The 14,853-nt window shown below is 47.2% G+C and overlaps 1 protein-coding gene across 2 annotated transcripts in view; it reads left to right on the forward strand.

The window, feature by feature from the left end:
• Window positions 1-464: 464 nt before the first annotated feature.
• STK32B (serine/threonine kinase 32B) overlaps window positions 465-14,853 on the forward strand; it is a gene marked incomplete at both ends in the record, with an annotated part of 391,796 nt that continues 377,407 nt past the window's right edge. For both annotated transcript variants that reach the window (XM_080698041.1, XM_080698042.1), the window contains one exon: window positions 465-516. In XM_080698041.1, coding sequence (XP_080554167.1) covers window positions 465-516 — 52 coding nt within the window. The remainder of the gene's footprint in view (window positions 517-14,853) is intronic.

The raw sequence follows: 14,853 nt of genomic DNA on the forward strand, positions 1-14,853 counted from the left end.
CCTCCGCGGCCGCCCGCCCCCTCCCCGGCCCCGGCGCGCTCCGTCCCGCCCTCCTCCCGCCTCCCTCTCCCCTCCTCCTCCTCCGCCCCCGCCGCCACCCTCCTCCAGCCCGCGGCAGCCGGCGAGCAGCGCGGCACGGGGGCGCGGCGCGGGGCTCCGGGGTTCCTGCCGGCGGGCGGGCTCTGCCCCGGGCGCCCGGAGGAGGGGGCGGCGGCGCGGGCCCCGCCCCTGGCTCGCTCGGCCGCTCCGCTGGGCACGCGGCTCCGACCTGGGCTGGGCGCTCTCACCGCTTCCCGCGCCCCGCACCCGCACCCGCACCCCGCACCCCGCATCCCGCACCCCGCACCCAGCACCCGGCATCCCGCATCCCGCATCCCGCATCCCGCACGCAGCATCCCGCATCCCGCATCCGGTACCCCACATCCCCGAGGCCGGGCATGTAGCAGCGGCAGCAGCCACGGAATATGGGCGGGAACCACTCCCACAAGCTCCCAGTGTTTGACGAGAATGAAGAAGGTAAGAGTGCGGCGCTCGCCCGGCACCCCTTCCTCCGCCATCCCCGGGGCGCGGGGACCCAGGCACCGCCGAGCCACCCGCCACGCGCCCGGGGGTGCCGGGCCTGGAGCCAGGAGCCCGGCTTCTACCCCGGCAGCTCCTACGCACCGGCGCCCTAGAGGGGCCGGGACCGTGCCGGGCGCCGGGCTGGGGCCGCAGGTTCCGAGTGAGAGCTCCGCTTGGGGGTGGAGCAGGGGGCGTTGGCTTCGCTGGCGAGTCCGGCTGGGGCTCCCCGGAAGCCCAAGTCGCCTTAAGAGCTTGAGGTTGAAGGAGGTGCCTGGGTGGGTGCACGTGTGTGTGCGTGTGCATGCGTGTGTGGGTGTGAGTGTGGGTGTGTGGGTGGGGGGCGGGGGACACGTAAGTGCGTGCCCACCACCCATTTGGTTTTTTTGGTTTCTTTATCAGCCCAGGACAGCTTAAGGAAACTTTTTTGGTAAACTCCACGGCTCTGAGGAGGGTGTCCTGTACCGCTTTGGTCACACGTGGTGGTGGCTGTCCAGCCTCGTCCAAACTCCAAGGCTGGGAGGTCCTTGGGACTCAGTCCCCAGAGCTCGCATTTGACTTAGCAGCACTCTATTTCCCATGCTATGTGTTTGGGGCAATTTACTGACTTCTCTGAAACATTCTTTTCCTTGCCTATGATGTACTCTGGTTGTTAATACCTCATAGGGATGTTGGTGTTCTCTGGTTGATACCTTCTAGGGTTTGAAGAGTAAGGGCCAGTAACCCATGATAGATGCAGGTTGCCCAGAGCTGCACCAGTATTGCTGGGTATCTGGCAGTAACCCTCTTCCTCCGAGAGCTGGCTTCCTGTTGTGCTGACCCCCATCTCCACTGCGCCCTCAGCGGGGCCTGAGACCTGCAGAGACTTCCTGAGTGTGGGGCCCTGTTCTGGGTGCTGAGGGGGCCTCCTGTAGCTCCCCAGGAGGTGCATGCTTTTGTAAGCTGTCTTGTCATCACTGCCCTGGACACAGGCTTCTACAACTTCCCAGACTGTGGGCGTTGCTCAGATTTCCCCAGGATAGCCCATCTCGAAAGGACAGGTGAGCGCGGCACCATCAGCTAAGCCAGCGCATGCACCCAGGCCCCTGTGCACTTCCTTACAGTAGCTCCTGTCTGGTGGCGCTGAATGGACGAGGGCAGAGGCGCAGCCAGGTCCGGGGGAGCACCCAGAGGCCTCTGCCTCCCCGCTCTTTAGTCTGGAGTACCAGAAAGTGGGAGAGAGTTGGGGGTCAGAGGAGAGACCCGGAGGCTCTTGTGTGTCCCAGGATGAGTTCGGACTCCACATAGTATCATCCTCAACATCTGGGGTTTCATGGATTCGATGAAGGTCATCTTTAAGGTAATTTTTAGAGCATCTTTCTTTCTCTTTTCCCCCTCCCACTTTATTTGCAGAGAAGACTCATTACCCCCTCCCTCTCTCTCGGTGGTACGGGGGTTCCTGGAAAACCTTCTTCCTCTGGGCTACACTCCCAGACCTATTTTATATTTTTATTTGGAAACAGGGTCTCAAGCCAGCGAGTCTGGCTTCGAACCTGCGCGATCCTCCTGTCTCCGCCGCCCAAGCACCACGCCCAGCAACTCACCACTTTTCTATTGACAGCTATCTCCTTCATCCCAGAAAATGTGCTTCAAAATATTTATTGGTAAACACTTGTCTTTGGCAGAGCCAACCTTCGGCTCTCCTGCTGCGGTTCCTGATTCTGAAGGCGGCAGGGCTGAAGGTTAACTACCTGCTTTGGCGCTAGTTGGGATACAAGGTCAGGGCTCCCGGCCCATTGAAACATTAACTTGTTTGCTTTTGCCAGCCGGTCGGTCTCTCACACATTCCGCTGTGGAAATAAAGCGGTGTCCTTTGCCACCATGAGGTTCACTGATTTCAGAGGTATTAACTGGCTTTTTCCCCCCTGCATCCACCCCTGTGCTGGACACCAGGAATATTGGGTAGACGGAAGGTGCCAACCCCAAGAGGAGGGAGGAGTCAAAGTATACCCCCTGTGAGACTTGACTCCTACAGAAAGGGCAGGAGTTCCCCAGGGAGAGCAGCGGTTGGTAGAAGTGGAAGGGTGTTTGGGGGGGGGGGACAGAATGCGCACAGGTTGACAGTAAAGAGTAGGCCCGGAGCCAGGTGCAGGGGGGGCGCACCTGCAATCCTGGTCCTGGGAGGCTGAGACGGACCAGGCTTTCCAACTTATTGAGACTCTTAGCAATCTAGTGAGACCCTGTTGCAAAACAAAAAATAAAAAAGGGCTGGGGCTGGGGATGTAGTTGGGAGGTCGAAGGCCCCTGGGTTCAATCCCCAGTACATGCATACACACACACACAAAACAACAACAACAACAACAACAACAACAACAACACATACACACACACACAAAACAACAACAACAACAACAACAACAACAACACATACACACACACACAGTGACTCACTTGAGAGGCTGGAAGTGATGATGGCTAATATTTCTGCGTGTGGAGTGGGAGGCTAGAAGTTTCAGGAGACCCCTGAGTGCCAGGCCAGCCTGAAGGGCCCAGTGGCCAGGATGGAGTGCTTGGATGTGATGTTGTGTGCGGTCTGGAGTCACTAAAGTGTCATGCAGGGGACAGGGTCTGATAAGTACACACGCTCTCCTGAGACAGAGCTGTCAGGTGGCCGAAGTTGCAAATGCCAGTGGGCAGGGTGAGTCTGATGGCTAAGGTCTTACTGCTAAACCACAGCTGTCAGTTTACTGTTGCGCTATTGTGGTCTGATGGCCCGCATTATTAGGGAGGGAGTTTACCTTAGGCGCCACACCTGGCTAACAGGTGATGTTCTCACTGGGTCTGATAAGGCTGAGAGCTATTTCCTGCATTGAGAAAAATCGTGACTGATTGGCAGCGCTCCTTTCTTAGCAGTGCATACATAACGATGTGTTTTTACCATTGACGGTGTCTGAGGTTGGGAGACGGCACACGGCTGAGTGTTCTGGGATTGCAAAGCTTAGAAAAAGCACCTTAAAGTGTTCAGGGGAACCCATTGGCTCTGGCGCCTCTCACTCCTGTTCTGCTTCTTGCTGTGATCACAGCTCTTCCTTAGAGGACCATCATAGCCCTCTTAACTTCCTTAGACGATTACTATAGCCCCTTAACTTCCTTACACAATTACCATATTCCCCTTAACTAGTCTCCTGCCTTCCGTCTGCCTGTATCCTCTTCAGAATCACTGCCACGCTGCAGCCAGGGCGATCCCTTTAAAATAAGTGTCAAGCTTGGCTTGATGGCACCCACTTGTATCCCAGCACTCGAGAGGCTGAGGCAGGAGGATCACAGGTTCAAGGCCAGCTCACCTATGAAGACCCTGTTTCAAAAATAAGTAAATAAGGGCATGGTGGTGCAGTCTTATAATCCCAGTACTTGAGAGGCTGAGACAGGAGGATCATGGTTCGTGGCCAGCCTCAGCTACTTAGAGAGGCCCTTTGCAACTCAGTGAGACCCTGTTTCAAAATATAAAGAATAAAAAAATAGGGCTGGGAGTAAAGCTCAGAGGTAGAATGCCTCTGGGTTCCAGCCTCAGTACAGCAGGAAAAAAAAAAAAAACAATAAATAAGGGCAGGGGGTACAGCTCAGAAGTGGAATTTCCACTAGTATGTATATGTATGTATGTATGTATGTATCTATCTATCTATCTATCACCTATTTATCTATCTTTGCGTCAGACCACATCAGGCCTCTGTTTAATCTCTCTCTCCCTGTACCCTCCTTCTAGCCCCAGGCACAGCTCACTTCAAGGGGAGAATAAAAGAAGTCCTCCACATTCCCATCAGGCCCTGCTCTCTGGGCTGTACCCTCCTTTGCTCCCAGCCTGCCTGCCTCTCACTGTCCATGTGGGGGTGGCCCCTGCACCTGGGCTTTGGCCCTGTGTTTCCTCCGCCCCCACTGACGACACTGCGTAGAACAGCTCTCCTAATCCCCTTCCTCACTTTGTTTTTCTTTGTAGCTATCATCACTATCCAATCGTGCTATTGGTTTTACTTACCTTATTAGTTATCCCCCGTCTCCCTTCCCACCCTCAGTGGAAGGTGCCTTAAAAGCAGGGATTTTGTCCAGCAACACAGGGGTCTGGACAAAAGGAAGATCACAAGTTTGAAGCCAGCCTGTGTCTTTCAGTCCATGTTTCTGGTGCCGTGACCAAAATACCCAACAGGAATGACAAAGGAGGCGGGGTTTACTGGGGCTCACAGCTTTATTGGTTCAGTCCACAGTGGGCTGGCCCCAGGAAAGACAGCATGGTGGTGTCCTGTGTGGCAGCTTATCTTGCAGCCAGAATGGAGGAGGGGTGAAGAGAGAGAGAGAGAGAGAGAGAGAGAGAGAGAGAGTGTCAGACAGACAGACAGACAGACAGAGACAGACAGACACCAGGAACAGATAAAGTCCTCAAAGCCATGCCCCAACTCCCTAAACTACCACCCAGTAAGTGCATTTAAATTGTTACTCCGTCAATGGATTTATCACTCATGAAGGTATAGCCCTGATTCAACTATATCACCACTGAACACTTCTGCATTGCCAACACACGAGTTTCTCCAGGGGATATTCTATATTCAGACCATAAAACCTGGCAACTTAGCAAAACCCTGTATCAAGTAAAAAATAAAACAGGGCTGGAGATGTAGCTCAGTGGCCGAGCCCTTTCCTGGAGCATGAGAAGCCCTGGGCTCAGTCTCCAGCAACGCGTACCTCACACATGCACACACAGTGGGGATCTCACGTGATCGTTCTTCCCCTTCTAAAGAGTTATGAGCCCTTTCAAATAAAGATTATGTAGAATTTACCCAGTGTCATGTTTCCAGGATCCACCTGGAATATGAGACACCCTGTAAGTTTTTGGTGAGTAAATGAAGATACCACGCGGTGGCTGGACCCAAGGCCCAAGATACATGCGGAATCCTCCTGTCATGTATTGTCTGCTGTCCTCTGAGGGGTTATTCTTGGGCAGCCTCTGTCCTCATGGCCCCGCCATGGGGACGCACCAGGCTCCTGGCCCCACAGCTCACAGTGCAGAGAGAGCATCTTTCTCCTAGTAGTTGCAGAGGATGCCTCAGTATTACTTCTGATTGGTTCTGATTAGGTCTCAGGTCATTCTCCAACCAGTTCCTGTAAACAGGGAGACAAGAAGCTCTGTCTGTCCTGGCCAGATCACAGGCCATGCTTAGATGTAGACTCCTGATGCATTTGGACTAAGGTGAATGTAAAAACAAATTCCCAGGGAATGATGGAGTTTCTGCAGAAGAAGTGCTAGACGGAGCTTCTGGGCGAGCAGGTAAAAGCAAACAAAAGCCGTCCACTCCAGCACCTGCTGTCATGGCGTTCCCTGGGACAGTTTGGGACACTTTGGCTTATCTCATTCAATCGTTTGATTTCATGTTGCATTAGTCAGCTTTCCATCACTATAAGAAAATATCCCCAATAATCAACTTTTTAAAAGAGAAAGGCCCCACAGTTTTACAAGTTTCAGCTCATGATTATTATCTTATTATTATTCTAGGTGTGTGGTGAGATAGAGTATCAGGGTGAGTGTGGGGTGCAGGGAAACCACTCACCTTATTGATAGAAAGCCATAAGAGCAAGAAAGAATGGGAGCCCCGCCCTCAAGGAGTGCCCGTAATTACCTAAAGACCTCCCGCTAGGCCCCGCCCTCAAGGGGTGCCCCTAATTACCTAAAGACCTCCCACTAGGCCCCGCCTCTTAAAGGTTCTAGCATCTCCTTAACGTACCACCCTGGGCACCAAGCCTCTCAACACATAGGTCTTTGGGGGGACTTTTGACATCTAAACAATGCCATGCATCCATATTCTGCATTAGAATGGTAGAGAGCAGTCCTTACTTCTTTTATTTTTTTTCCACTTTTAAATCTACAAGGCCTAGAACAGGGTCAAAGAAAGTATATGACAACTAATTTTTTTTAATGCAAGATGAACACACTCACTTGTTGGGGGCCTATTTCCTGCATGTACCAGGAAATGAAGCTATCAGAAAACACCTAGACATTTTAGATTTATTATGGGTGAAGTTTGGAGACCCTGCCTTGGATGCAAGAGAGGAGCAGCTCTCCTGATCCTTTCCCTCAATTTTAATTTTGAAACTTGCTTGAGCACTGAATTGAGTCTGCAGAATGGGCCCTACCCTGCCTGCACCCCAGTGGTCCCCAATCGCGGTGCACAGAGATCCCATGAGGAACTCCCCAAAAGAGATGGGGCATACACAAATAGTGTTCTGTAATTACAATCAACATCAGACTCCTGTATATTGTGATTCAGAAAATCAATTTTTTCCCACTGAGAGGGAGAGCAGAGCCTTTTCCCTTTTCTGGGCAAGACCACACGATTGCTTCAGGGGGCGACAAAAGAGAGGGAGATGGCTCTCCACAAGGAGAAGGTTGGTGTTAGGATGGAGGGAGGATGCTGGGATCGGTGTTGGGATGAGTCTGGAGGGAAGGTTCAAATGCCTTGGGAGGAAAAGGATCTGAGTTTGGGGATAATCAAACAGAATGACCTAGCATTGAGCTTAGGTATGTTCCTGAGAGAACTGAAACAAGGCTTTGAGAAATCAGGCTGAAGTGGAGAAACTGTTTTCCAAAGAACATTAGGTGCCCTGACACTCTAAAGGGATATCCCAGTCCAGACAATAATGAGGACAGGCAGTTTAGGATGCCAGAGGAGAATTAGCATCCTTCACTACCACAAAGAGAAGACTGCCTTAGACCAAGGCCATTCTCTGAACCAGAGTCAGGCATGGAAAACGCAGAGGTCAGTCCTGGGATCTGTTCCTTTTAGTCCCTGTTTTTTGTGACCCCTTGGAGTGTCTTTATTCATGGAAATTTTTGGCCCCTGGCCCATGTCACAGAAGTATTCCTTCAATGAAATCATTAATATAAAAAGCCATCCTCTCAACATGGGATATTTTCATCATTAGCCAATATTCTCGTTCCCTTTACTTCCATGCATATAAAAAATTACACCTCTCTGTTTCCTTGAAGTTACATGGGGTCATGTAAATTGCTTTGGCCAAAGCAAGCAGAGGTAACACATGTCACATCTTGGGGAAAATATTTAGAACTGGTGAATCTTTCTATCTTAGGACTACCACGGTCGTCTAAATGATGGAATTTCCTTCAGCCTGGTTTCCAGAGTGACAGCTCAGAGTGGAGGTCACACCCTCTGCCTGTAGTGGGATATGGCATGGATGAGACCAGTACTTTTGTAGTCTTAATCCAGTGAAGCTTGGGATTGTTTGTTATAACAGCACAACCCAGTCAATGCTGACTGGCACACAAACTCAGCCTTCCCTCAAGGAGAAAGTTTTCACTTATTTTACAGCCAAGTATTATGTTAGTGGTATTGTTATTACATATATGCTTTATCCTACAGAAGAAGTTTCCTTCTCTCCTGATTTGCTAAGAGTTTTTAAAAAAATTATTATCAAGAGAATAAATTTAAACAAATGCTTCTAATCTGTGTTTAAGCAAATGAGGTAATATACAGGAGTTTCTCCCTTTTCTGTTCAGATTAATCATATTGATTGATTTTTAAATGTTGAATCGGCTTTTCATTAATGGAATAAACTGTACTCAGCCAGGTGTTATATATTCTTATATCTGAATTACTAATACTTTGTTTATAACTTTTTACAGGAAGATATAATGAACATTATGCTAATATGTTTTAAATAGATATAGTAATTATTCTGTAAAAGCACAACTTACCCAAAAAACAGAAGAAAAAATTAAATATTAGGAAAATTTTATAGTTCTATACCTACTGAATCTGTAATAAAAATTTTCTGAGAAGAAAAGTCTGGGTTCTGATATCTTCATTGGTGAAGTCTACTAAATATTAGAAGTAATAATTCTCTATAAACTCTTCCAGAGAAAAGGGGGAATTAGTATATTTTTAACAATTCTTACTAATAAAAATATAACATACTTTTATTTGGTTTTATTAGGTTTTAGTTTCACTTAATTTTAATGAGATTTACTGGGCTTATTAAAAATTGGAAGTATACCATTTTTCTTTTTATTTTCTGGAAGAATTTATGAAGGATTGATATTATCTCTAAGTTTATAATATATTGGCATAATGTTATTAATAATATCTTCTCATTACCTTTTCCAAGTCTGTAGGATCTGTAGTGATAGCTCCTTTTTCAATTTTGATTTTGGCTTCTTGACTTTTTTTCTTCTTTCTTTTTTTTTGATTAGTCTTGCTTAGTGTATCAGCCCTCATTTTAAATTTAAAATTAATTTTGGATTTTAATTTTTATTCATTTGCTTTCTGATTCCCTGGTTGCTATTCTAATTTTAATTGTTTTCTTCAGGGTACTTTTCTTACTTTTGACTTACTCTTCTTTTTTTTCAGGGGGTTGGAGACAATTCTAGATCATGGCTTATCACATATCCTCTTTAATACTCATTTCACTTACAAGTTCCCTTTGAAGTTATTTCCCTTGACTGAAGTAGCCTTCTCTCACTTTCTGTTTGTCTGAAATGTCTTTAGAGTATGTGTATGATTATTTTGCTGACTACAACATCTTATATCGGCAGTTTTTTTCTTCTGTGGTTTGAAGATGTAATTCTACTGTCTTTTGTTTTTCATTAAAGAGAGCTGTCAGTACTATATTGTTGCTTTTAAACGCACACATTTTTCTTGTCCACCTATTTTTAAGATTCTGCACTTCATGTTCACTACTATTTTTGCTGCTTGTAAGCTCATTTGTTTTTCTTGTTGCACTGTTTATAAGGTTTTTTATTTCCTTGTAGGAAATCTGACCCTGGTGTGCACAGATATGATGTCCTGGCTCTGAAATGCTTGCAGTTAGGGTTTCCTGAGCTTTTGATTTCATGGCCATGTTAATTTTGGAGGATTATTTATTTTTTATTTTTAATGTTGCTCCTGGCATTTTATCTTTCTCTTCACTTTACAAACTCAAGCACACAGGTATTAGTCCTAAACACTAGGTGTCCAAAAGGTTCTGACAATATTTCTGTGCTTTTTGTTATGATTTGAATCTAGACTGTCCCCTAGAAAAGCTCACGTGTTGGCAATATAAACATGTTCAGAGGTGAAATCATTGAATCATGAGGGTTCTGATCTCATCAGTGGATAAATTAATTGATGGGTTAATTATTTGAATATATTTGTTGGGTGTAAACTTAGGCAGTAGAATGTGGCTGAAGGAGGTAGCCACAGAAACTGTAGATCACCTGAGGCTGTGGGGCAGATCACCTGAAACTGTAGGGCAGATCACCTGAGACTCTGGGGTGGATCACCTGAGACTCTGGGGTAGATCACCTGAGACTGTGGGGTAGATCACCTGAAACTGTGGGGCAGATCACCTGAGACTCTGGGGTAGATCACTTGAGACTCTGGGGCAGATCACCTGAGACTCTGGGGTAGATCACTTGAGACTCTGGGTTGGATCACCTGAGATTCTGGGTTGGATCACCTGAGACTCTGGGGTAGATCACTTGAGACTCTGGGTTGGATCACCTGAGATTCTGGGTTGGATCACCTGAGACTCTGGGGTAGATCACCTGAGACTCTGGAGTAGATCACCTGAGACTCTAGGGTAGATCACTCGAAACTCTGGGGTAGATCACTTGAGACTCTGGGGAAGATCACCTGAAAATCTGGGGTAGATCACCTGAGAATCTGGGGTAGATCATCTGAAACTGTGGGGCAGATCACCTGAGACTCTGAGGTAGATCACCTGAGACTCTGGGGAAGATCACCTGAGACTCTGGGGAAGATCACCTGAGATTCTGGGGAAGATCACCTGAGACTCTGGGGTAGATCACCTGAGACTCTGTGTTGGATCACCTGAGACTCTAGGGTAGATCACCTGACTCTGGGGTAGATCACCTGAGAATCTGGGGGTAGATCACCTGAAACTGTGGGGCAGATCACCTGAGAATCTGGGGTAGATCACCTGAGACTCTGGGGTAGATCACCTGAGACTCTGGGGTAGATCACCTGAGACTCTGGGGTAGATCACCTGAGACTCTGGGGCAGATCACCTGAGACTGTGAGCCCCACAAATCTTTCCTCCTCTAAGTTGTTCTTGTTGAGTATTGGTCACAGCAAGGGGAAAGCTAAGTCTCTATTTCTCCTTGCTTATAGCCTGGATATTTTTTTCTGGCCTATTTATTTTTAATCACTTCAAGTCTGTCTTTCTGCTGTTCAGGGCACCCATTGATTTCTTATCATTAGTCATCGTGCTTCTCAGTTCTAGAATTACAGTTGTTCTCCTTAGTGCCTTCTACTTTTTGGGTGAATTCCTCAAAACTTGCCTTTGAGTTTCTTAAGAAAGTTCATTTGGAAGACTTGTTAATTCCATTATATTTGGGAACCTATGGGTCTATTTTATTGTCTGTTGTATCCCTTTATCCATACCTTGTCTTCTCATTCCTGTGACGCGCACTTACATCTTGATGCACATTACGTAGGAAATAGTGTGAAGATCATTGGGACTTGACTGTTTCCTTAGAAAAGGCTTCCATCTGCTCTTTGCAGGCAGCTATGCTAGAGAAGCCAGGCATTCAATCCTTACAGAGACCAAGATGGTTCAAAAGCTGGGAGTCTGGCCCACGTAGAATTCACACTTGCTCCAACAGCGTCCTATGTGGGTGTCCTTAGGGGAAGCCTGGGAGGTGTGGGGGCCTCCTCCTCTCTGGTCACTTCTGATTTGGGTGTGGTCCCTCCCAGAGCCTGTGAGCTCTCCCAGAGCCTGCCAGCTCCTCAGCCTTGGGAATCTGCTCACAGATGGGACAGATGCTACTTGAGGGAAAGTGGCCCCTTGGACTGGGTCTGCTTTTTTAAACCTCCTTTCTCCTGGGTGTTTGGTCTATAGTTCCTTTTCCCCACCATCATTGTATTTCATAATTTCTTTAACCAGGTTTTTCAAAAGCAAATTTGTACAGTTGTTATAGTTACTCTGAAAAGGCAGGTTGACCAAAAAATACTGGAATCTACCAGAAGTAGCAGTCCCTCCTCGGGGTGCAACAGGAGGAAGAAGCCTGCTCCTTTGGGAATAAGCTCTCCTGTCCCCTGGGTCCTGCACATCTCCCCTTAGTCTCCCACAGTCATGGCCACACTTCATCAAGGGCAGTTCCCACCCTGTGTCTTCACCTCCTCAGTGACATGTTCCTCAAAGTCCATGTACAGCTTCTCTGCAACATTTTAGTGACAGCGCTCTGTGAAGGCCACCAGGATCTTTTTGCTTTTCAAAACAGCAGATAAGTCATTTCTTTCTTGTACACAAAATTAAATCACTCATGAACTCACAGTCTAGCTAATGAAATAGAGTATGTCTAGTTGTATCGATGCACACCCGTTAATTCCAGCACTTAGGAGGCTGAGACAGGAGAATTACAGGTCTGAGGCCAGCCTCAGAAACTTAGCAAGACCCTGTTTCTAAGGGGATGTAGCTCTGGGGTAAAATGCCCCTGGGTTCAATCTTCAGTACAAAAAAGCAGCATGTTTTATGTATTCTCTAGCTTGCTGTTCTCACTCAAGCTTGAGTTTCTGAGATTCACCTACAGGGCTGTATTCTATTCATTTTCTCTGCTGTATAATGTTCCATTATGCAACTATACCGTAAAGCCTTTACCTTTCTTCTGACATTGGATATTTCCACTACATCTTATTTCTTTCTCTCTCTCTCTCTCTCTCTCTCTCTCTCTCTCTCTCTCTCCCTCTCCCTCTCCCTCTCCCTCTCTCTTTTCTTTTCTTTTCTTTTCTTTTTTTTGCAGTACTGGGGATGGAACCCAGAGACATTCTACCTCCAAGCTACAACCCCAGTCCTCATTTATTCTTTATTTTGAAACAAGGTCTCATTAAGTTGCAGAGGGCCTCACTAAGTAGCTGAGGCTAGTCTTGAACCTGCGATCCTCCTGTCTCAGCCTCCCAAATACTGGAATTATAAGCGTGCATCACCACGCCCCGTTGCATCTAGTTTCTGACTGTCATGAATGACGACCTCTCAGCAATCTTGAATATGAGACTCACATGTGAGGTGTCTCAGGGGAGAGCTTTGGCTCAAACAGTAGGTACGTGTGTAACTTTAGGAGATAAGAACGGATGTTTGCCGAAGAGCTTGCATCAGTTTACACTCTGACAGACTCTGCACAGGCTTGCCCACTGCTCTGCTGTTCTGTAGAGAGATGGTTTCCTCACTAAGTGGGAGAGCCATGTGTATATTTTTGCATTTTATAGGAATTCCATTATAAAAAAGAAATAAATGGGAAAAACTAATTTTAATGACACACGTCAATGAAGCAGATATATTAAAAATATCGTCATTCCATTGGAATTTCTTCATCTGAGCTAATCACTCCTTGAATCTTTCCCAAAGAATTAAAGTCTAAACACTATAGTGATACGTGCATACCCAGGTTTAGAGCAGCACAATCCACACGGCCAAATTATAGCACCAACCTAGGTGTCCACCAACGATGCACGGCTGAAGAAAACGAGGTGCACCTGCGCGGTGGAGTTGTACTCTGCTAGAAGGAAGAACAAAAAAAAAATTACGTTATTTGTTTGCAGGGAAATCGATGGAGCTGGAGAACATTATGCCAAGTGTGGGTGCCAGGCTGTAAGCCAAGGGTCCTCTGTTTTCCTTCATAGGTGGAAGGAAGCTAGAGGGAAAATAGGAGACAGTCACATCAGAGGGATGAGGACAGAGACCAGTAGAAGAGGGTTAGGGGAGGCGGGGGACAAGGAGGCTTGCTGAAGGACCAGGTCAGATAACGTCACGTCCAAATACGACCCTATCGCTGCCAATCTCGCTAAATGTGCGGGGAGGGGCTGGGGGATGTGGAGGGGACCACCCAGCCTCTGTGCATGTATGTTTGTGGGTATCACTGGATCTCACCATGCGTAATTACAACGCCCAGATAAAGGTATGAAAATTGCCATTTCAATGTACAAAGCAAAATTAAAGTTATTAGTGAGCGATTTTGCATTCTTTTATTGACACCAGGTCTGCGGCTGAGTGTGCTTTTTAGCATACAGCGCGTCATAATTGGGCTGCTGTGCTGAGAGCGCCGCGAGGCCGCATGTGGCTGGTGGCCATCACGGAGGACGGCGTGCGTTTATGGCCTTGCTGGTATTTTGTATTACTGACTTTTTCCTATTTGCTAGTTTAATGAGCATAAACTGGTTGTTTTAAATGCATTTCCTCACTAATGAGGCTGAGGTTTCGTAATGTATTTACTTTCCAGCCATTTTTCTGCTGTTGCAAAGAGCTATTCACAGCTTTGTCAATTTTCTATTAGAAATCTTTTTTTTTAATTTATGGAAACTCTCTTACATAGTCTAGATGACAATTTTTTCCCCAGTTTGTGTTGAAAATATTTTCTCCTGTTTTGGTATGATACTTTTTTTTTGTGGTACGGGGGGTAGAACCCAGGGTCTTTTCTACCTCTGGGCTATACCCCCAGACCTATTTTATACTTTATTTGGAAACAGGGTCTCACTAAGTTGCTGAGGGCCTCACTCAGTAGCTGAGGCTGGCTTCGAACCTGTGTGGTCCTCCTGTCTCAGCCTCCCAAGCGCTGGGATTACAAGCGTGCGCCACCATGCCTGGCTGGATGTTACTTTTCAGGTCCTTTACCAAGTGTGTTGACATCACAGATATCTTCATTTTAGTGTGGTTGTACTTACCAAACTTCTTTGTTGTTTCTAGTTCTGTGTGCCAGGAGGCCTTCTCCACCTTAAGATGTGTGCGTATCACTTACTGATGCTGGGTTTCCCCTTAGTTTCCATCAGAGCGCCCCTCCAGAGCATCTCCCTACATCTCCGAATGCTCATTCTCCATCCTTGCAAGGTCAGCCTCCTCTCCAGAGCAATGAAGCTTTGAGTTTCTCAAGACAGCTCCTGGGTCTGTCTGTCTGTCTGTCTGTCTGTCTGTCTGTCTCTTATACTAGGGATTGAGCCCAGGGGAATTCTACCTGTAAGTTACACCTGCAGATTTTTAAATTTCTGATTTTTGAAACAGTGTCTTGTCTTGCTAGGTTGTTGAGGTCTTGCAAAGTTGCTAGGCTGGCCTCGAGTCTCAGCCTCCGGATTGCAGGATTACCAGCGTGAGCCACCATGCCTGGCTTGGGTCTCTTGGTCAGCGCTCTATACTGCCTTCCTGGGTCAACTGGTCAACCTCCACCTGTTCAGCCACTCTGTCTTTAGCACGCATTCAGCTGAAGCTACCTCTGCTTTCAAAATGGAAAAAAAAAAATGTGATTCAAAGAACTGCCACGCAGTGAGA

The sequence above is a fragment of the Muscardinus avellanarius genome, assembly GCF_963383645.1.
Source record: "Muscardinus avellanarius genome assembly, chromosome: 6".
Taxonomy (NCBI): Eukaryota; Metazoa; Chordata; class Mammalia; order Rodentia; family Gliridae; genus Muscardinus; species Muscardinus avellanarius.